Source organism: Elephas maximus, chromosome 8 (assembly GCF_024166365.1).
Source record: "Elephas maximus indicus isolate mEleMax1 chromosome 8, mEleMax1 primary haplotype, whole genome shotgun sequence".
NCBI lineage: Eukaryota > Metazoa > Chordata > Mammalia > Proboscidea > Elephantidae > Elephas > Elephas maximus.
Genome location: NC_064826.1, coordinates 27,029,575 through 27,054,273, shown reverse-complemented (window position 1 = coordinate 27,054,273; position 24,699 = coordinate 27,029,575). Strand labels below are relative to the sequence as shown.

Sequence of the window (24,699 nt, the reverse complement as noted above, 5' to 3'; positions counted from 1 at the left end):
CATAAGTGTGTAGAAACACAAAGTGCTGAGTTGGAAATCTTCTGGTAATTTGATTTGTTTTCCATATAACTCCCTCCGCCTTTTTTTTAGTGTAATACATAAGTGTGTAGACACACAAAGTGCCAAGATGGAAATTAACGGTTTAGCGTATCATCCATAAAAGGAGATTTTCAATAAAACAACAAAACCCCACTCTTTCAGCCTCTTATTGGTACACAGAGAAAGAGGCAAAATAAGGCTAAAGGTAAAATTTGAAAAACCAATTGAACAAAATTTAAGCTCTGCTGTTTCACTGTTATCAAAATGTACCCAACAGAGGAACCACTCACCACCATTTTGAGAAGAAAAGAGAAGCATTTACTAGAGACACTTCTAGAAGGGAAATGGGATTGACCATGCTAGGATTTAAAGGGTTCTGGCAAACAAAGGTGAATGTTTGTAAGCCTCCCCTAAATGAGGCCATAATATTTCCAATCATTTTTAGTCAAGTCCCCAAAACAACTACCATCTAAAATAACTATTTAGAACACGTTACCCACCCACCCACCCAGTCAGTAGCTCTGGAAACCAGATTTCCTGAAAATTCTGGGTATTAATAAAATTAATTAATCACATAGAATTAAAACAAGATCTAAAGCTAGGAGGAAGTTTATCGATCAGAGATGGATACCAAAAACTGAACAAAATATGGAAGCAAAACACATATATTAGTATTTTTAAAGAGAAAATTTAAAGTACCATGACTAATTCTCTGTGACATCAATGTCATTAAGCCCTTTAATTTGAAGATAAAGGCTAATATTGTTTTCAACCTATACTAATGTTATTTGTATGCGGGCAAAAAGGTATAAGAAGTAAAACCAATTAGAAAAACAACAAGTTCAAATAGCTGGGCGTGATAAGGAGTTTTATTTTAAAAACACACGAATTTCATCCTCTTTAGTACTTGGGTAGAGAAGATGAAGTGGGATTTTCTCTCTACGTAAAGTACCACAAGAGAATTCACCTAATTTTAATCTTTGGAAAAACTCAGTTACATCTTGAGAAGGTTCTCTGGGTTCCTTAAGTCTTCAGAATGTCCCACTTGCACATGGGGCATGTTCTGTGGGCTACAAGCCAGGGGTCAATGCATGCCTTATGGAAGAAATGTTTGCAATTTAAAACACGCACTACATCTTGTGGTTTGTATATGTCAAAGCAAACAACACAATTGTCTTCATTTGGTTCCAGTTCCTTATCACCTTCTTTGAGCACTCGCAGTTGAAGCTGACCAATAGCTTTCTTCACATCCGCCTTTACCTGTCTTCGTCTCCTGGTGGAGGAGTTGGGCACTCTAGGTCTCCAGGCACAGTACAAGAAGAGGTAGGCAACCGTGGCAGCCAGAAAGGTGCACAGAGATATGACATAGTGGCTCAACCAGGGCATGTGCATTCTCCCCACTTCAATTATGATTGTCACATACACTCCTTTCTGAATCAAATGCAAAAGTTCCATGCCTTTCAAGTTGCCTATCATCACAGCGACTATATTTTCTGTTCCCTGGTGAGACATAGGAAATACTTTGTTGCCCGTACCTGGATAGTTATAGATGATCACCCCATTTGCTCCCTTCTCTGCTGCCACGTTGATTTTACGTGTAAAGGTACAGCCTCCCCGTTCAATAAGGGCCAGCCAAGACTCTGCCTGTTCAGGCCTGCTGAAATTGGTCATAGGGTTACAAGCATTCTGATTCCATCCTTCAGGAAGTGCCACCACACCAGACACCCTTTCCAGAGGCGAATGATTCCCGAACACTCCGCTCTCTCCTAATTCTGATATAATCCGATTTCCCACCTGAAATGTTATATTCAGGTGGGCTGTCCAAATGGCTTTTCCTTTTGTGTCCGGAAGGCTAAGGAGTAGAAAGATGCTAAGCCTCAATAGTCGAGATGAAGCAGAACTGTGACTTGAAAGAGTAATTCTACGTAGGCTCATCCCTCCATTTGCCTATTAACTGACATACATGAAAAACAAAATAACATCAAATGTAAAAGAAAGTAAAGAAGCTGACTTCAATTGCTGGCAGTAGATAATTAAAGCGTGTAAATGGGAAAGGTCTATGTGGATCAAACATATCTTGCTCCATCCAGCATTTTTATTTTTGGTGGTTTATCTGTCTTGTAAAGAAACAACATAACAAGAGTTGTGATTAGTACAATGCGATTTCAAAAACATTATGACTTAATGGGGAGATTGTGACATCAGAAGTAGTTAAGCCAATCCAAGAGTTTATATTAGTGCACTGCATACTGAAATCCTATTGGCCAGAGGACACTAGGCACTTAATCATGGTACATAACAATCTGAATAAACTCTAAAACAATAAATAGGTAAGAATTTTTTTAAGCCCTAATTTTCTTTCCTAGTTTTTAGTTCTAGATAGTTGGGAAAAGCTACCTAACCACTTCATACTGTTTGTTTTTCTACTCATAAGGCAAAGACAGGAATCATTCATGTGTTAGAGCATGTAGCTGGCCAGGCACCAGATCTTGTGTATTGTCCCATGCCACCCAGTATACCATGCTGTGAGAAGCAGGACCAATTCACTGTCAATTTCTTTTATCATTAAATGCTTATCCTAGGCCTAAAGATTCAACAAAAGGGAAACATGCATAAACTTATTTTGTTAACCTGATATATTGCCACCTTACAAGGTGAAATCAACTTTATTCATTGAAATAGCTGCTGAGAATCTACTAAAACCAAAACCAAACCAAACTGGTTGCCGTCAAGTCGATTCTGACTCAGCAACCCTATAGGACAGAGTAGAACTGCCCCATGGAGTTTCCAAGGAGAGTGTGGTAGATTCGAACTGCCAACCTTTTGGTTAGCAGCTGTAGCACTTAACCACTATGCCACCAGGGTTTCCAAGAATCTACTAAGTGCTACGCAAATATAAGTGTGGGACATATATTGGAGAAGAAAACAGACACAACCCTGCTTTTGTTTTATTATCTAGTAAGGGCAGATAGTAAACAAATAAACACCCATAAAAAAAAAAAATAACTGCAAATCGTGATAAGGGGCTATGAAGGAAAAGCACAGAGTACCAAGAGAAAGGATAAATGAGAAAGGGGGCCAAACTTGGATAAGGGGATCCTTTTTTTTGAGATTTGAAAGATAAATCAAAATTACTTAAAAGTTTAGTATTAAAGAGTATTTTGATTCTGCTGAACCATGCAGGTAGCCTAAGGATAACTGAAATACGTTACTAGGGTTGGCTGATCCAGTGGTTCAAAAATCTCCGCTCTCCCCATCTTTCCATTCCGCTCTTTAAAGTATGTTGGGTTGTCCTTTTATGTTGGCTTCGCTCATGGTCCCAAGGTGGCTATTGTAGTTCAGGTACCAAATACGGACAAAATTTAGGGCATAAAGAGACTTTTCTTCTCCCATATTTCTTTTTAAGAGCAAGGATTTTCTTTTTTTCCCCCAAAACTTACCAGATTTACCTCAATGTCTCTTTGGCTAGAATTGCTTCACAAACTCATGCCTAATGGATTCTCTGGAAATCGGAATGTAATCACCATGACTGACTTGGACTTACCAAGATTTCTCCTGCTGTGGAGAACTCCTTCCCTGGCTGAGCATGTGGTCAGAGAGGGAGTGAAGATAATCAGTGTTTGCCACCAAGGAACAAAGGTATGAATTAGACAGTGAGAAGATGAGAAAATGCTGCCACAGACTAAATGTCCAAAAGAATAATGCTTAAATAATCAGCACCAACAACAAACATGTAACACTCAGATACTATACACAAGGTACCGATATGAGCCGGGGTCTATGTTGCAGAGGATACAACATGGCCCTGGCCTTAAGAGGTCATCATCTAGGTAAGGAGAAGAGAGTTAAATGCAAATTAGGTGTATGCATGTATCCTATGGAGCCCTGGTGGTGCAGTTGTTAAGAGCTTAGCTGCTAACCTAAAGGCTGGAAGTTCAAATCCACCAGCCATTCCTTGGAAACCCAATGGGGCAGTTCTACTCTGTCCTGTAGAGTCGCTGTGAGTTGGAATTGACTCGACAGCAATGAGTTTGGGTTTTGTGCTTTAGTATGAATTTTGTAACTTCTAGGTTCCAAATTAGCATTTCAAGGAGGTTATAACTTTCATTAATTTCGGGGGGCAGGTGGGGAGACCAACTAATCTCCATCTCTCTGCTGTCCCTTGACCTCTACTGTTAGAAATGTCCAAACTCCCAGATATCTCTACTGTGATAAGAAAAATAGCTAAATATATTCACACAGCACCACCCAGATAGCAACTCTAAGAGGTAGGGAATTCCGAAGAGGCCATAAATTATTCCACAAGTCACAGTATCTAGGACTATGAAATTATGACATCTCTAGGAATCAAACAACTCTTAATTTGCATGTAAGCTTGAAAATGACAATTTCTGTGAGTAACTAAATGCATCATAATGGGATTTGGGGGGAACAGAATACTGGCTCTAAGTGGTTTACTGAGAACAACAAAAAAGCAAGTAATGCTAACAATAAATATTTTCTGAAAGCAGTATCTTTATTTTTACAACAAAATTTTACTTTAACATTTTATATTTGATTGTAAATTGGTAAACCTTATGTACATTAATGTAGTATTTTTTCCTTAATTTCTCATTTCTCCTAAATTACTCCCACATATTCTCAGACATAAATGCAACAAGTACAGGGAAAAAAATTCTTTTTTTAAATACAAATACCCTTTTTCCTCTTAGTCTTTCTGAATCTAAGAAAGAGAGTTCTGAGTATGCTAAACATGGAATATAATATAGTTATATCAGCTTCTGAATTACCTTGACAGTTACATTCTACAAGACAGGGACGAATGACTGAAAAAGCTGGGAGTAGAAAATGTGGGAATATGACAGCATGGTAAGAGGTCTGTTAACTCGGCAACAAGAATAAGTGAATATGAATTTCTAAAGTAGATCCCAATCAGGAGATGTGTGTGGTAGAGGAAGGTGATGGAGTAGGAAAAGGAGAAGCGCAGGCAGGACAGGTATCATCAGAGAGCTCCTAACTGAGCTCAAGGTCCTCAGAGGTTCCAGCAGGGGGCAGCTTATGGAGGGGTCCACACAGGCAGAGAGTCAGCACTGCAGAAGTAAGGTAGCAGTTATTAGGAATGTGTACTCATGAAGCCTGTGTTTCAGGGGCAAAAAAAAATAAAAGCCTCAGAGAGCTGAAGCAGAGAGTAGGGACTCTGAAAGGCCAGTTCGAGATTAGACACAGAGTCAAGTCTTGCTGATAAGTGAAGCCAGAAACTTCCCGGGTGGCACATGGTTAAGTATCCTGCTGCTAACCAGAAAGTCGACAGTTCAAACCCACCAGCCACCTCACAAGAGAAAAGACCTGGCCATCTGCTTCCATAAATGTTAAAGCCTAGGAAGCCCTATGGACCAGTTCTACTCTGTCCTGCAGCGTCATCATGAGTTGGAATCAATTCAACAGTAATAGATTTTCATCAATCTGTCCCCAACAGTAAAAAAAAAAAAAAAAGTTGGGGCAAAATGCCCCAATTACTTCCCTCCTTGTATCAACACTCCTTGCAGTGTGACTTAGCAGCTCCTACTATCACATGGAATGCATTTCTACACCCTGGAATCTGTATGGCCTGCTGACTACCACAGACATGGTGGTGTGCCAGTTCCAACTAAGTCTTGCTCTCTTCCTCACTGTACTGGAGGCCTGCCACTACCACACGAACAATGCCAGCCTGATAGAGGATGAAAAACTACTTGGTGGTACAGTTGTTCTAGGCAAGGCCACCCCAGATCAACCTAGAGACAAGCACCTACAAACATATGGGAGCCCAGCCTAGATGAGCAGAGTTGCCTACATAATCCAAAGGTGACCACAAACAATAGTCTATCCAAGACCTGAAGAATCACGCAGCCAAGCCACAGACTCCTAAGCAAAAATAGATTTCTGAGCTCGGCTGCTAACCAAATGTCAGTGGTTCGGACCCCTATGGGACAGTTCTACTCTGTCCTATAGAGTTGCCATGAGTCAGAATTGATTTAAGGGCAATGGGTCTGGTTTTGGTTTTTGAGCATGAATTACTATTATCCAACAAATTGTGAACAGCTACAGTTGAAATGAGTCTCTAGGGGTGCAAACAGGTAACAAGCTCAGCTGCTAACCCAAAGGCTGGAGGTTCAAATGCATCCAGAGGCACCTCAGAAGAAAAGCCTAGTGATCTGCTTCTGAGAAATTAGTCATTGAAAATCCTGTGGCACACAGCTCTACTCTGACACATATGGGGTCACCATGAGTCAGAGTCAACTCAATGGCAACTGGTATAGTTTAAATATTAGCAATTACAGTTTGTAAGAACACTATATTAATCACCTAGAGAATAGATGTATTCCTGTGTATGGCAGTGGGTTTTGTTCTAGTTTATTCTCAATCTGTGCCTCACACCTAGCAAACCATCTTGCACAGATGTGCTTTTGTTGTGACATAAACATAAAAAATCAAATTTGGGGTAGTTCAATCTCACCAGTTTACTATGGATTTTTTTTTCTACAATTGTTTCACCTATGGCCCTTTTTGTTTGATTTTATTAAATGATTAAGAAGAGTAAAATATTAAATAGAAGAAGAAATTACCAAAGAACTTAAAATGCAAAAGTAAAGTGAGATGTAGAAAATCAAGCTAAGAATTTAAGAAAGATGAAAACGGTTCAAAAAGTATAGAGAAGATAGAAACAGTGAATACTGTGGCCACTTCAATTTACTTGTAGGACCATCACACACAACTGTCTGTATTTTTGGATTAACCCTATCACTCTTCCTCTTGAATCACATGGACTTAGTTTTCCCACCTGCGTAATTCCTATCTGTATAATCTTCTCAGTTAAACAGACACCAACTGGAACAACAAGAACTTACCTCTAGGTCTTGGCTTAGAACCAGTTTTGTATGTGGAATATACAAATACTCTGCTTTCTCACATGACTATAACCTCCTTTTCCCTCAAACTCGAATTAAATTTTGAGTTATTGGTGACATAGCTGATCCTCCTGCAGTTTGAGATGGGTTAGTTATGTAACAACTAGCTGGTGAAACAAGGCTCTTCACTGACATACTGAAAAATGTTGTACCAAGAAAGCTAATTATAAGCTTTCTTTTATTCTTGTTTGTTTTGGGGAGGTATGTGGGTGTGAGAGAAGAAAAAAGACCTTGTATTTGAAGTTGGCATATGTAAGCTCTGTAACTATTTTCTTGAATCCTTTATAAATCATGTAATACTTTGTCCCTAATGGCCAATCATATTTTAGCTGGAGATGTTAACAAACATGTAATAGATCACCAGTCTTCAATGTTGATATATGGAAAGTGCTACCACATGCTCCATCTCAAAGCAGAAAATTATGAGATTAAGAAAGTCCCTTAAAGAGCTTGGAGTCTTTTTTATTGATAAAGGAAGAAAGTAAGACTTTGATGTAACAGTAATGATGGTGTTGTTGGTTGTTAACACATACTGGTCTGTGTATGAGCCAGACACTGTTTTAAGTACTTTAAATACTGTGAAGAATTACTGTATTCTTATGTAAATAACACGTGCCTTCTGCATTTGTTTTGTTTTGCTGGTGCGCCCTCTTCCCCATGAGGCACCCTCAGAAGTGCCACCTTGGCAATCCTCTTTCACTTGTTGCTGTAAAAAAAATTAGCATAGCACACTTACAAAAATACCTCCTGCAGGAAGGGCGTGGCAGCAAACACAGAAGATGTGCGTTATTTGCATAAAAATAGAGTAATTAAACACCTAAAATGTAATAATTTCTATTGCTAGTAAAATTAAGGAGCTCAAACATCTATGAAAAATTGTATAAAACTAAGATTTGTTTTTAAATATGAAATTTAAAAGCTTTGAACACATGCTGTGTGGGCACATTTAAGATATTGTATGAAATATAATTGGGAAAATATTATATTAGGATGTCAAAACTGTGTGCCAATAAACTGCCCCGTGGTGAGGCTGCCCCATGTGACACTTAATTCATGCCTTAGAGTATTTATCATATCAGAGTGTAAGCTTCTTGTGTAAGATATAACCTTGACCTCATCTTTGAATTTCCTGGTACATAGAATGAAAGATTCTTGAGGATAAGAATCCTTTTCTTTTTAATTTCTTTATTTTTATTGTACTTTAGATGAAGGTTTACAGAACAAACTAGCTTCTCATTAAACAACACACATATTGTTTTATGACATTGGTTAACAACCCCACAACATGTCAACACTCTCCGTTCTTGACCTTGGGTTTCCTATTACCAGCTTTCCTGTCCCCTCCTGCCTTCTAGTCCTTGCCCCTGGGCTGGTATGCCCCTTTAGTCTGGTTTTGTTTTATGGGCCTGTCTAATCTTTGGATGAAGGGTGAATCTTAGGAGTGACTTCATTACTGAGCTAAAAGGGTATCTGAGGGCTATACTCTTGGGGTTTCTCCAGTCTCTGTCAGGCTAGTAAGTTTGGTCTTTTTTTTTTTTTTTTTTGTGAGTTAGAATTTTGTTCTACATTTTTCTCCAGCTCGTCCAGAACCCTCTAATGTGATCCCTATCAGAGGAAATTGCTCCTTTCCTGATCAATGCTCTAGCTCCAGCATCTAGAACTATTCATGGCACATAATAGGTTCTTGATACACATAGGAATGAATGAATGAATCAATCAATCAATCACATAGTTGTTCAAAAGATTGCTCTTGAGCTGTATTCCTGGAAAGGGTATGAAAACAATAGAACATGTCTTCAAAATGGAGAAGAACTAAGAGTATTTTCATTAAATTCTTTGTTATGTTATACCCCTCTTTGACTTTCATTTGGGCACTTTATCATGACAGAGAATCATTTTTATTATATAAAATCATGAAAGTATTGATTTTGTACCAGGGCTTTGAACCGGTTAGTCCCTGCTGAGAATTTGCATTTCTAACAAGTTCCCAGGCAATGATAATACTCCTGGTTAGGGACCAGTTCTGAGAACCACAAGTAGAGCAGTGGTTCTCAAAATTTATTATATGTCAGAATCACCTGGGGATTTTGTTAAAATGTAGATTCTGATTCAGTATATCTGGGGTGGAAATGCAAATTCTCAGCAGGGATTCAAATGAAACAAACCAGTTTGATGCCCTGTTTTGTACAAATCGGTGTGCTGGCTCTGTGAAATACAAAGGAATACAGCAAAGTCCTACCCTCGAGGAGCTTATAATTTAATTGAGGTGCAAGGTAAACCTTTATAAGAGGGAAAGGAGTAGATTAACACTGCATTCAATATCTGCAGAAAAATATCACAAGGTAGTGTATAAATAATTTCCTAAGAAAGGATGTAGAAAAATTAAGGAAACAAGTGCTTATTCTTTAAAAATTGTTTTATTTTTTTTAAAGAATGCACATATATATTGTATGTACTTTGTATTGTAAAATACAACATAAATACAAAGTTAAGAAAATAATATTGTAAGAGTTCAAAATGGAAGGAGAGCTCACTTTGGGCTGGATTGATCTAGAGAAGGTTTCTGTGAATTGCAGAATTTGACTGGTCTTGGGGTGAGCATAGAAGGCATTCCAGCTTGGAGAGGTTAGGTGCCATTAGAACTTTTTGCTTTAAGCATTACTGATGATATGATATTAGGGTTTTCTTTGAGGTATTGAAGTGTACATAATTAATATGATAAAGTTTTCCCTTAATAATAAGCATTTTGAATTTATATATAATATATACATAAATATTATACATATAATACAGAATACAGCATACATAACTTTGTATATATAAATATAAAAGATAAGTTAAAGGAGGATTTATAACCCAGTAATGTTTACTTATATATTAAAAATTGTTGCTACTTCATTCCATTTTTCAGAGACAGGGATGTGGACAGAATTTACTCTTGGCTTTTGGAGAGAAAATGTTAAGGCAGATGGCCTCTGATCCTTTGATATTAAATAAGCCTTTTTCTGGACAACTGTTGTCAATGTAATGCCTTGCTGAAGGAAGACTTGTCAAATCACTGCCCATTCTACTTTTGCTTTTTTTAAATGGGTAGCTGTATAAAGCAGACGTTACAAAAGCCGCTAATAAAGCCTTAATAGTTTCAAGAATGAGCGTTTTGCAAAGTCTAACATTTGTTGGGATGCAGAGCAAGTTTCACTGTACTAGTATAAGGGCAGGAGAGAGGAGGCAGGATTAAAAAAAACACATATAAGACCAGACATTCTAAACCGAATGGAAGTACAGACAGACATAAAAGCACCTAAGTACATATAAGGCAAAATTAATGACTGTCAAACAGGTACGAAAATAATGCACCATGAGATCAGGAAGTTTTGGCTGTGGAGATCATAAAACGGAGATTGAGATTGTTCTTGAAAGATGAGAAGCATTTTATTAGGTGCAAAAGGAAAGAAAGGGATTTTAAAGAATTGGGAGAAGGGAAAGCCCATATATTGAGTTCCTACCATGCTAGCAGAGTCCTTAAGGGATGCAGTTAATGCACTCAACTGCTAACCAAAAAGTCGTAAGTTCAAGTCCACCCAGAGGCACTTTGGAAGAAAGATCTGGTGATCTACTTCCAAAAAATCAGCCATTCAAAACCCTGCGGAGCAAAGTTCTGCGCTGACACACGGGCTCACCACGAGTTGGCACTGACTCTACCACCGCTGGTAACACGCTAGCGGCGTGCTTGACGATTTACGCATAAATGTGAACGGTCACCTAATACTCGACATGTTACTGAGACACAGGCATTATTTCCCCATCCTACAAATGAGAACGCTGAGACTCAGAGGGGTTCACCGCACACAGCTGGCTGTGGCGGACACTGGATTTCATGGTAGGTCTGTCACAAAGGCGGGCGCTTCAGTGCACTGTCTCTGCTGGTGTGATGACTCCATATTCGTGCTATTTTCTTCTCTGCTGCTTTTCAAGAGGGATTAAATTACCTAATAAATGAGAAAAGGTTTTGTGACCTGTGAATTGGAAAAATGTAAGTGATCTAGATGAGAAAATCTCCTTAATCACCTCTGCCCTGCTATTTTTGACTGCTAAGAGCTCACTCAGAGTTAACCGATCTCCACGGTGCTGGTCTTAGACGGCGAAGCTTATGCTAACCTTCCACGATTGATTGGGGCTTAGGAAGACATAGAATCTATTTTAGGATTTCGGGATAACTTTGAAATGGTAGAGCCCCAAAAGTGGGCTCAATGCCCATTCGTTCCTCATCCTTGACTCTTATTAAACCACAGAGCAGAAAAACCTGTTTAGAGATCTGAAAAAGTTCTGGTGATTATTCAGAATGGTCTGCTTGGGGATATTTTTTTTCTTTTTTGAGTTGCCTACTTTCCACATCAGACATCAACCTCATCTAAATGGTTGAGTTTAGTTTTAAGATATATTTTGTTCTAGGCTCAAAGATAACAATACCACCAAATATTGTCATTAAAATTGTGTTTACATATGTGTTCATCATCTCCCTCCATCTCCTCTTATATTCAAATACAAAGGTTACAGTGTAGATTTTTCCTCCACTACTTCCAAGATCAGTAATAATGAGTTTCTACTTCGTTGTTACCATTTTATCTTGTAACTTGCTAGACTGAATAAGAAGGGGAAATTGTTTTCAATTTAGTGTTAGTTACGAGATTTAGACTTAAATTCAGAATGCAGAAGAGAGTGTAATTTATGAAGTTTGATTTATGCCCATTAAAATTCAAACGAATTTGGTCAGATTCCAAATGCCTATTTATCTTTGCATTCTGGTATGGCCGTAAGATATTAAGTTTTATGAGAATTAAATCTACAGAAGAGCTAAAGGCTGAACTCATTATGCATATTATAACTTCTATAGTCTTACTGAAATGATCATAATATGAAGACAAAATGAAGTAGATATGTTACTGCATGAAGAATATTCCAAGTTACATTACAGAGAATAATGACATTATCAATTTAATTCAAATCACATTGAGAGCCTATGATGTGCCAGATACTGTGCTAGAAGCTACATATTAAAAAGATGAGATTAAGGTTTAATTCCAGCCCTCAAGGAGATTAATAAGGGAGACAATTTTGCAGAGGAGGCTATATCAGCTGTTGCTATATAATACACCACTCCAAAACTCAGTGGCTTAAACTAATTACAATAACTTTGATCTTTGGTAGAGCCAATCTCACCAAATAATTCTTCTTCTTCATTATAGTCTTGGCTATTCTTGATCCTTTTCTCCTCAATGTAAATTTTAAGATCAGCTTAAAGTGACACAAGACAAAACAAAACCCTGATAGGAGTTTGTTTATAGTTGCAATGCATTTACTGGTAAAGCTAGGGTAATCCACAACTTTATGGCACTGAGTCTTCTCATTAAGATATGTGATATATTGTATTTTTTATGCAAATAACACAGGCTTTATACATTTTTTGGCAACTTCGCAACCCCCTTGTGGATTATTTTCTTAGGCACGCTATGTGTATTATATGTGTGGGTACGTTATTTACATGGGCATGTTATTTGTGAAAAAAATACGGTATCTCTCTTCTTTTGTATCTCTCAGTAATGTTTTATAACATCTCTCCCTTGGGGCCTTGTAGTATTTGGTTGGATTTATAACTAAAAGGTACTTTATGGATTTAGTTGTTTTTGAGAATGAATTATTTTTTATACTGTTATTTTCATGTTATCACAAAGGATCGGTCTCTGGAGAAAGGGTTGCTGTAAGTTGGGACTGACTCGACAGCACCTAACAAAAACAATATTTTCTAGTAAGTCACTGCTGTTTAACAGAAATGCTACAGATTTTTGTATGTTTAGCTTTTATACAGCAATATTGCTGAAGTTGTATTAGTTTTAATAGTTTAAGTCTTCTTGAAATTGTCTAGGTAGAAAGCATCCTATCTACAAATAAGTATAGGTTATATTTTCCTTTACAACTTCAATGGCTCCCTTTTGTTTTTCTTATGGCATTGGCTAGGACTTCCATTACAATACTGAATAGTAGAGGTGATGCCAGGCATCCTTATTCTTGATTTTCATTGGAAAGCTTTCAAGTCCTCACTATTAACAATGATATTTTATGCAAATTTCTGATTGATATTCAAAGTTTCTTTCTCGTGTTAGTCTACTGAGAGTTTTTATCCTTAATAGATGTTGAATTTTAATAAATGCCACTTCTGCATATATTAAAGTAATCATGTTTTTTTCTCTTTAATCTCAATGTGGTAGATTATATTAGTAGCTTTTCTGATATTGAATCATTCATACACTCATGAGATAAACAATACCTCATCATAATGGATACCACTGAAATTTATGTGCTAACTTTTTATGAAGGATTTTGCATCCATGTAATGAGATGCAAATGAGATACAAAATGAGAACGGTTTTTAATTTTCTATTTTTAAATTTTGGTTTGTGCAAAGATATACTAGCCTTATCAAATGAGATTTCCCTGTTTTTCTAATATCTGAAGCAATTTTTATAAATGAGAAATTACCTTTCCATGAAGGTTTCGTCAAATTACTTGAGCCTAGACTTTTGATAGAGGCGACCTGGTTATCACTTCACTACCTCAATGGACCACATTTCATCCAGGTTTTTCATTTCTTCTTGAGTCAATTTTGCTTCCAACAAAAGTATCCACTTTTAGTTTTCAAATTTATTGCTCAAAGTATTTTTTATGATTTCAAAAGATATTTACTCTGTCTGTAGTTAAATCTCATTTCATATTCCTAATTGTGTTTCTTTGTACATTTTTTTCTACTTTCTTCATCAGTCTCATTAGCACTTGTCTCATAGGTCTTTTCACTTAGCTAGATTTGGGTTTTATTTCTTTACTACTTTTAAAATTTCTATTTCATTTATTTCTGTTTTTAATACATTTTCTTCTTTCCAGTTCTTACAGGTTTTTTCTGTATGGCTATTATCTGTAGGATTAAATACCCAGACTTGCTTTAGAACAGTTATCCCAGGCAAAAGAATATTCAACAAAGACTATAGCCAAAACCAAGCAAACCCATTGCCGTGGAGTCTATTCCACCTCGTAGCGATTCTATTCCACCTTGTAGCCACTCTATAGGACAGAGTAGAACTGCCCCATAGGGTTTCCAAGGACCTGCTGGTGGATTTGAACTGCCAACCTTTTGGTTAGCAGCCAAGCTCTTAACTGTTGAACCACGGGGGCTCCAAGACTACAGCAGGGACTCAGAAATGTAAGTTAAAAAGATCAAACAAGAAACAAAACAAAACAAACCCCTTGCTTTTAGCCTTGCTAAGTTGTTATTAAGTCTATACCAGTTGTCCTAAATCTATGACCTGTGAACCTAACTACTCTCATTGGGAGGCGAATATTGGCACAATGAATTTATGCCCGGGAGAAAGATGTGGCAGTCTGCTTCAGAAAGATTTTACAGCCTTGGAAAGCCTATGGGGCAGTTCTTCTCTGTCCAGTAGGGTTTCTATGAATCGGAATCAACTCAATGGCAGTGGTGGGTTAGTGGGATGAATTTATGAATCCTGGGTGGTGGTGAGGAATCCATCTATGCATACATTCTCCTCTTTGAGGATGATATTTGAGTCACTGTTTCCTTCTTTGCAATGCTGATTGCCTCAGTTATCAGGTACCATTTGAGGTTCTTAACCCTTTCCATCATATATAAAACTTCTTCATTTCTGTTTCCCGTTAATCTTACCACTCACTGCATATAACTTCTTTCCAGTGATATGGTATCATTCTTTGTGAGCTAACATTATCAGACCAGCCACTGTCTCTAGTTAGGATTGATTACATGTCATAACCTGCCTCCTCCATGGAGAAGGTTTCTCCCTCCAGAGCCAACCTGGTAGGGTGGTGACTTGAGCCCATGGGCAAGCATACAGATACAAGTTTGGTTCCTCTATAACTCACATGGGATTTTTGTGCCTTGTAATGTGAAAGCAACTAATATTGTTCTGCCTATGCCTAAAAGACAGTAAAATATTCTCTCTTCCCTGTACCTATGGTTATGACAATGCTAGGCATTCGGCTGTATTCCAGGGCCACCTGTCTGTCCCACCTCTAGCCTAATCTGAGGTTCATGCTCCTTTGGGGAAGATCTAGAGTGTATAGTCCTGCCTCTAAAGAAAGGGCTACTTTCCTGCGGACAAAGCCAGGTGTACTTATCCGCCATGGTCAAAACTGGCCATGGTATTAAGCTTAAAACCTCTCACGCAATCCAGAGCAGACAAAAAGCAAACCGCACAAATCTGCAACTACAGTGCACAACTCCAGTGTAAGGACCCCACACGGTCTGCACCACCGGGGCTTAAAATCACCTAACTACCTATGATTTTGCTCCCCCAGATTTTACTAAGGGTCATAACTTTCACCCACAATTCCATACAAAAACCCGGAAATTTTTTTTGTTTTTCCTCTCCATAAGTTTGCAGCAAACTCATCTGGGGGCAAAACCTGATCTAAACTAATGTGAGTCTATTGATAATCTATGTATTCACTCAGTGTGCACACTCATACGTGTTGCTACAGAAATACTTCTTTTATGACAAGAGCTACTCCAGGCCCCAGTGAGAATATTACCTAACATATGGTGTATGTACTGTGTTACTTTTCTAAAGTCTGAAAAATCTAGAGTTCTGAAAACTGGTTTCAAGGCTTTTGGGTAAGGGATCGTGGATCTGTAATCCTCACCCTCACTGTTCTGGCCCGCATACCCCCAAGCTGCAGGCTACCCAGAAAGGAGTGAGTGGCCCAACCTCCCCAGGGCAAGCCAACCCCCTACCCCCCCCACTACTGCCAAAAAGGTAGGCGGATTCTGCCAACAGCCTCAGCTAATGGCCTAGAAAAATAGAGGGTGAGGGGGCTTCCAGCAGGCAACAAGCTCCAAAAAGAAAGGCAGATATGCCTAGTTTCTCCTTCCGATCTCATCTACTAGGTAACTCAGTGGGGGCAGGGGTCAAAGGTAGAGAGGGCCTGGGGCATTGATTACTCTAATTCAGTGGTTAAGGGGAAGTAGAGAAATCACAGTCACCAATGGTATAGATGTATAAATAAGAAAACAGGATCCAACGGAAATAAAATGGGATTTCACCTCTACTTGGAATGGGAACCTACTTCAATCTATAAGAACAGAAAATAAAATTTCAAATGCTGGCAATCTCTGTAACACATGTGTCTTATATCTAATTTTCAATACACCAACAAAATTTGCCACTTATGGGAACTTCAGAATGAATTAAATGGCAAAACAAAGACTCCTTCCTAATATATCAATTCTATACATTCTTACTTTTGAATTTGGAATATGACCAATCCTACAGCTCATTTTCAACATATTTGGTATCATCTGCCACTTATATTATTATTTTGAGTTAATTTCTCCAATAGGCTTGTCAGAATCCAATTAAGTTTTCTCCTCTTCTCAATTTGGTCTCACCAAACAAGCAATGATAAAAGATATTCAGTAGCAATGCTTGAAAAGTCTGGCAACCTCAAAAAAAAAAAAAAAAAAAGTGTAAATTGAAGGTACAAAGACATAAAAAACAGACTAAATAATTCTTGAAGATAGGTTTCTTTTTCATTTTGAATAAACAAAAAGATGAAATGGATAAGACCACGGAGGAAAATTTACAGGAATTATCACGCATTGGCATTAAAAAAAAAAAATAGCAGAAACGTTCTTCTCCTCCAGTGAATACTGACTACAGATGACTTACAGATGATACTTCTTAGATTTTCTACCTGAAAGTTACTGTGGAACTCAAAAACTAATAAGTAATTTTCATAACCAAAAGTAAATAGTAAAAAAAAAGTAGCTTCAAGATTACAGAGTAAACAGCATTCTAGAAAAAAATTTTATACAACATTTAGCAACTGAAATCTTTCTGTTCCTCCCACCTTTTAGTTAACCTGCCTTAAATTTAAGAATGTACCTTGGAAAGGGCATAATCATGTTCCTCACATAGTAAAATTACTGGGCAGGCAATACTGAAATACTACTTATCTTGGCATAAAAAAGCAGCAGTATATTCCATATTCTTTACTTAAACAAAACACATTCGGTTTCCTCAGGTGGAAAATTTATATATGCACTGTCATGGATTGAATTGTATCCACCAAAAATATCTATCAACTTAGCTGAGCCTTGATTCTCAGTATTGTGTGACTGTCCACCATTTTATGTAATTTTCCTCTATGTTGTAAATCCTATCACTGTGATATAATACAGTGGATTAGTGGCAGTTATATTGCTGAGGTCTACAAGATTAGGTAGTGTCTTAAGCCAATCTCTTTTGAGATATAAAAGAAATAAGCAGAGAGATATGGGACCTCATACCACCAAGAAGGCAGCACTGGGAGCAGAGTGCGTCCTTAGGACCTGAGGTTCCTGCACTAAGATGCTCCCAGACCAAGGGAAGACTGATGACAAGGACCTTCCTCCAGAGCCGACAGAGAGAGAAAGCCTTCCCCTGGAGCCAGTCCCCTGAATTTGGACATCTAGCATACTCGACAGTGAGAGAATAAACTTGTCTTTATTAAAGCCATCCACTTATGGTATTTCTGTTACAGCAGCACCAGATAACTAAGACATGTAGTTTATATGATTGTCATTATGCAGTTCAACTATTGCATCTTAATTTGACTACTGGAAAAACTTCATACCAAAAATTGCCAACGCTCCTATATATCTTGAAATATTTTGACCTGAAAAAATCATGGAAAGGGGGAAAAGAAGAATGGAAGGAGAGGGAAAAACAGGAATGAGAAAAAAGGAGGGGAGACGAGAAGGTAGAAGGGGGAGGAAGGAGGGGTTTTAGGGAACGTTACCTAAAGGATGTGACCTCTGAACTCAGTCTTAAAGGAGAGGTAGAGTTCTCCAGGTAGGTAAGAGTGGCCAGAGACTTCTACAAAGGTAACAGAATAATGAAAAGAAAGCTACATAGGGCATATTCAAATAATCACAGTTCTTTCTGTTTTTCCCATTGCTAAAGAGTTAAGTGTGTATAAAGGAGTTAAGTAAAATAAGGGTTTAAAAATTGGCAGGTGTTATAGGTTGAATTGTGTCCCCCCCAAAAGTAAGTTGAAATCCTCGACTTACCTGTGAATGTGATCTTGTTTGAAAATAGGGTTTGTGCAGGTGTAATTATTTAAGCTGAGGTCACACTGGAGTAGGGCGAGCCCTAATCCAATATGGCTGGTGTTTTTACAAAAAGAGCAAAAGAAACACAGAGAAATGCAGAGGGACAACAATCATGCGAAGACTAAGGCAGATTTGGAGTTACACTGTCACAAACAGAGGAAATCCTGGGAGTTACCAGAAGCTGGAAAAGACAAGGAAGAGTCTTTCCTTAGAGCCTTAGGAGAGAAGAACATGGCTCTGCCAGCGCCTTGACTCTGGACTCCTAACCTCCAGAACTGTGAGCGAATAAATTTCTGCTGTTGTTATAGACCACCCAGTTGTGGTCATTTGTTATGGCATTCTAGGGCACAAACACATCAGAGAATTGATCAAACAGTGTCATGTTAAGGCCTTTATAATCAGAGCATTACAACACAGACTTAAAGGAAAGAGAAGTAGAAGCAGCGACCACTGACCACCTCTCAGAGATCACCATGAATGGGCACAAAACTCCAGCCATCAGCTGGTTTGAGATAGCGGTACGTACAATGAGATGAACCTGTTTCTCAGTCAGAAAGCATCTGCCCAACAAATCTATGGTCATGGTGGACTCTATCCTGTATAGCTGCTGCTGCGTTTCTGATAATAATCACTTGCCACTTATTGCTTCATTAATCACACTTTCAAGGATTGTCACCTTCTGCCATTATAAGTCTGCAAAATTTTGAAGTACACGGAAAGCCAAGGTACAAATTCCTCAGTGTTATATGGACTTGGCCCCCCTTTTATCCACTGATAGGTGTGGGCAAGTCAGAGTTCGCAGGTATGCATAATTGTGCACAAAAGTGACGATCACCAGGAATAGCCTTTGAGGGTGTTGGGGGACCAGCCTGACAGATAGAGGAAGCTCTGGAAGGATAACAAGCCAGAAGTCCCCACATAGAGCCCCTCCTCTCTGCTCTCTTGTTGTGTGCCATTAAGTTGATTTCAACTCGTAGTGGTGCTATAGGACAGAGCAGAACTGCCTCATAGGGTTTCCCAGGCTGCGATCTTTACGGGAGCAGATGGCCACGTCTTTCTCCCATGGAGCCAGAGGTTGGGTTCAAACCGCTGATATTTTGGTTAGCAGCTAAATGCTTAACCCATTGCACCACCAGGGCTCCTTCCTCTGCTCTCTAGATTATTCAAATCACCCACTTCCTTGGAGGATCCTTCTGGTAAGGAAAGTAGGGGGGCTGCGTTCATACCACACCCACCACTGTGAGTACACTAGAGCATGCAATGAAGCCAATCATGCTGGGCAGAGAGAGGGATGGCTCCTCTGCTTTTTCCCTCACAACATGCATGGCACAGGGTTAAGTATATTTAATACCTTACCTCTTGAAGGACCCCTCATATCCCACTATAATCATCACTATTTTAATACCATCTGCCCATGCTACACCATCAGGTATGCAGCCAATTTTATAAGAAAAGTAGAAGGTAAGCTAGAATAAGAATTAAATTCTACCAGGTGCTCCTTGGAAACCCTATGGGGCAGTTCTACTATGTCCTATAGGGTCACTATGATTCAGAATCGACTCAATGGCAACGGGTTTTATGTAACATAAATTTTTAGAACAGAGAACTCAGTAGTCAAGCTAAAATCGCATCACTATGTAACAGATTAAATATATTCCAAGTGACTAGAAAAAAATCACAAAAGTAGAAAATCATCACTTACTGCTTCATGAAAATCTTGGAGATAAAAGGCCATGAGGGGAAGAAAAACTACCTCTCTACAACCATTTGCTATAATTTATAAAAGTACATACAAACCATTTCAAAATGAAAAGAACTTGCTCAAAAAGGAAAGAGTTCTTGCAATAGAAAACTACACATACTAAAATAATGTTTCCTACATACTATGTCTTAATGAAACACTTTTGTGGTCTCTTCCTAGTTTTGGAGCACTGGCTATTGCAATCGCATATAATCAGTGGACACTGGAATGTTGGGCTGAGTGGTGATAAAGCAAAAATGACTGTTACACTGAAGGTGTCTACCAGGCCTAATGAGTCACTCTAGAGAAAATGGTTTTAAAGACAACAAATTTATGCCACAGTGAAATCACACTACCATTAAATAACACTTCTAACTGCTAAATTTGATATGAGAGGACATACCAAAATATTTAAAAACATAATGGTGTTAAAGTATATATTCTCAAATATATGTTGACAGTAAATGAAGTTTAATGTATTATACAAGCATGTAAGAGAGTATTTCATAAAGGTATGTATATATATGGGAATATTTGGGTCTTTAGTACACCCCTAAAAAGTAATCCACCTCCCATAATGTTCCTGAAAGCAAATCAACCAGCCTCTGACAACTGGATGTTTATAAGATTACCGCAACACATAAAATCACATCTAAGAGATAGCAAGTAGAATACATTATTACTGTTATGAATGCTATTAGGCTTACCCACATGAAACTGCCTTGGTTGGTGGGTAAAAAATGGTCAAATATTGGTAGTTTCCTATGTTTCACCTTAAAAGTTACCATTTGAAGCTGTGCTAAATAAGTTAACGTGTTTAATCTTATTTAATTTGCACAGCTTCATGAGAAACCCACACGATATCAATTTCTATGAAAATCTTACAAATCACAACGATCCAATCTGCAACCAATCATGGGGATGGCTCAGGACAGAGAAGCGTTTCATTCTCTTGTGCACTGAGTCGTCGTGAGTTGGGGAGCTAACTCAAAGGCAGCTAACAACAACAACATGTACGTAGTATTTTGATTTTGAGGTAGGTGCAAGCATATTGAAGCCCTCTGTGTTTGTTCAAGACAAAAAGTAAAACTTTAAAAGAGGTGTGTGGCCTCAGGTGGTACCCCACCCCAACGGGTAAAATGGGCCAGGGCAGTTTTAAAAATTAACTGCTTATGCATCTGTCTCTTCCAGTAGACTGAGGGCAGGGATCTTGCTTTATTCATCTTAATATTCCCAGGCTATGAGGCAGTAGCTGACTGGGTACTTAAGTACCTGTATATTTAAGTAAGGAACTGTTTAACTCAAATAAATTGATTACTTAATATAGACATACTACTGTATAAATCATAGTTCATTGCCCTGAAAGAGCTTATGATTATTAGAAAACATGTATGTGTTGATATAAATGAAGTGTTGAATTGTGCAGAACAATGGTGGGTACTTTTGGGAAACCAGTGCTCCAGGAGATAATATTAATAGCAGCTCACACATAGCACATGGAAGGTGCTTAGCAATTTAAATTCATTAACTGGTTTAATCAACATCAACAATCCTGGGAGGTAAAAACATGATTATCTCTTTTGTACAGGAGAAGAAACTGAAGCACAGGCAGGTGACGTCATTTCCAGGAGCCACATAGCTAGGCGGTGTTAGATCTGGAATTCCAACTGTCTTTGTCCACCTGTCTGTTTCCCTTGGCTTAAACTCTACTTCCTCTGTGACGAAGCCTTCACAGGTCCTTTACGTCAGAGATTCCTAACCATTTTCGTAGCATGAATCATTTGGCAGTCTGGGAAAGCTCAGGGATCCCTTTCTGGATAATGCTTTTAGATGTATAAAATTAAAGCCACAGGAATCCAAAGGAAATCCATAATTCCTTTCTCTACAGAGGAAAGCAATTACACTAACATACAGTCATAAAATATTTTTAAAAACAAAATTGTGCTCTAGCAATCTATGTGTTTCTTTAATAACTCATTAACAAAATGTAATGAGGGTTTAAATGCACTGTAATTTCAGTGTAGTTCATAAACATAATCAATATTTAGATATAGCTGTAATACAATGCAACATGATATAAAAACAGACCTATTTCTACTGGTGATAAAGTCTCAGGTACTGCTAGTACTACTGTGGTTCACCGTCTACATTCATAATGTAAGTGAATCCTAATTTCATTTAGAGATTAGTGGAAATAAAAATGCATTGTTTTCCCATTTAAGCTGATGGACCCCCTGAATTCTATCTGGCTTGAGAACACCAGCTGTAAAGGGCTAACTCATTAGTTCCTCTCTGAAACCATCTTTTTCTCTTCTAGCACTCACCACAGCTCTCCCTCACATCGTAGTTGAAAACATGCCTGAACCCTTGAGAGAATCCCAAGTGCTTAAGAGCAAGGTAGAACCCATGCACCCTGAAGAGCACCTGGATAGCACTTCACACACAGTGGATGCCTGAAGGGTTATGGGATAAATGCATAAAATAGATTATCCCCTTGCCTCCTAGAAATAATAGGCATTTCCTAAATAGCCTGTTTTCAAATAGCTGTCCTTCAAGACATTAAATCTTAATTGACCAGTGACAAACTTGAATTTGACCTGAACCTCGTGATTCTGGAAAAAGTGATGACTAATGAAATACCCCAACCCTTTTTGTTCAGAAAAAAAGCTTACTGCAAATAACCACCCTTCCCCACATGACTTACATAAGACTCAAAGACGCCACCTTGTTCACCAGTAGCCAGGCCAGACACAGACCCTCCAAATCCCCATTCCTTGCCTCATAAATGAGTAACTGAATTGCTTGTCCCCACTCATCAATCAGAAACAAAATGCTTGTGAACCAAACTTTGGTTAAGCTTCTCTCCTTCCCTCAAGCCTCCTTCCCCTGCCCTCAGCCTGAGCCAACATACAACCCTTCTTTAAGGGACCTTTGGGTGGGCTTGGAGAACAGGTGGCCTCAGCATAAGCCATCCTACTTTGCCACACCTGTTTTTCCCTAGTCTTCTTTACCTTTATCTCTATAGAAGAAAAAAAAATTTTTTTTTTCCTAACTCTTGAGATGCTTGCTGGTCTTATGGCCAGAGCTTTCTTTCTGTTATAGTTGTCCCTCTACCCCTCTGTGATGGTTAGGGTTGTGTATCCATTGGCTAGGCCATGATTCTCAGTGGTTTGACAGTTATGTAATGATGTAGTTATCCTCCATTTTGTGATATAATGTAGTCACCTCCATGATGTGATCCGATGTGATCAGTTGTAAGGGGAGTTTCCTCAGGGACGTGGCCTGAATCCAATATATAGGAATGTTTGGGCAAATTTGCTTGCTCTGCATCCTGCATCCAGCTTATCATCACCTGACCTCAGGTTCTTGGGACTTGAACCAGCAGCCTACCGTGTGACGTACCCATCTTGGGTTTGTCGACCCCTGCAGCTATGTGAGTCAGGAGAAGCCTCCGGCCTGACACCTGACCCACGGACTCAGTACTTGTCAGCCTCTCAACCTCATAAGCCATTTCCTTGAGATACATCTCTCTCTCTATATATACATATATATATATATATAACCAAAAACCAAACGCACTGCTGTCGAGTTGTTTCCGACTCATAGCGACCCCATAGGACAGAGTAGAACTGCCCCACAGGGTTTCCAAGGAGTAGCTGGTAGATCTGAACTGCCAGCCTTTTGGTTAGCAGCCATAGCTCTTAACCAGTCTGCCACCAGGGTTCCGTACATAGATACACTTCACTAGTTTTGCTTCTCTAAAGAACTCAGCCTAAGAAACCCTCTATTGCAATAGTCCCCTCTCCCTCTTCTTTCTGACAAAATTTCTCCCTATCTAAGCTGGGATTTTTTTTATCTGACACCAGTTGAGCCACCTTAAAATAAAACTCTTATCACAAACCTGGATTCACATGCAGAAGAAAACTCTTCCCAATAACCTTATGAAAACAAAATTCTCCATCATACAGGTACCTTCAGTGACAAAAATGAATAACTGTTTTTAAACTGTAAAGTGTTAAATGGTAGGACCACATCTTTAGTGTGTTTTACATGGTACCAAATGAAAACAGGGCTTTCAATAAGTATTTTAGATGGCAATTGATATGAATGTAATCAGCTAAAACAATAATGTAATAGGAAACAAATGATCAACGACCATCTTAAGCAGTCATTATCTTGTATATTTTACTTGGTTAATACTTTAAGGTTTCCAGGAGCTTAAACCCGTTGCCGTGGAGTCGATTTTGACTCGTAACGATCCTATAGGACAGAGCAGAACTGTCCCATAGGGTTTCCAAGGCTGTAATCTTTAAGAAAGCAGACTGTCACATCTTTATCCCGGGGAGCGGCTGATGGGTTCAAACCACCAACCTTTCAATTCGCAGTCTGGTGCTTTAACCACTGAGCAATCAGGGCTCCTTTCCAGGTGCTTAGTCTTCCCATTTTTATGACTCTGGGAGAGGAAAGGTTTAAATATGCCAAGGTAACAGCAGCACCTGTCGCACCTGTGCTAACAAGGGTACGCATGTTTCCACTCAAGATTTAACCCTTGAAGCCAAAGGAAAAATGAAAAAGCTTTAAAAATAGAACTTACTGATACAAAGGACTACTGAATAAATCTGATCGAGGATAAGCAAAGGAAGTGCACTGAAATGACTTAAGAGTGGCTCTTGGCAAGCACAAACTTCATGACGTTCAGGAGCATAAAGAGAGTCAGAGAAATGAGGTTGCTTTTCCCTGAAATCTTTTAGAAATGGGGCAATGATCAAAATAACGAAGGAAAACTTCAAGTCTTA

General features: G+C 38.6%; 2 protein-coding genes across 3 annotated transcripts in view; both read right to left on the bottom strand.

Moving 5' to 3' along the window:
• Positions 1 to 24,699, bottom strand: part of CADPS2 (calcium dependent secretion activator 2) — a 608,633-nt gene that overhangs the window by 401,803 nt on the left and 182,131 nt on the right. The gene's annotated exons all lie outside the window — the stretch shown is intronic.
• RNF148 (ring finger protein 148) overlaps positions 756 to 24,699 on the bottom strand; it is a 33,929-nt gene continuing 9,985 nt past the window's right edge. The window contains exon 2 of the mRNA XM_049893896.1: positions 756 to 2,859. Within this exon, the coding sequence (XP_049749853.1) occupies positions 1,063 to 1,974 (912 nt within the window). The 5' untranslated portion in view covers positions 1,975 to 2,859 and the 3' untranslated portion in view covers positions 756 to 1,062. The remainder of the gene's footprint in view (positions 2,860 to 24,699) is intronic.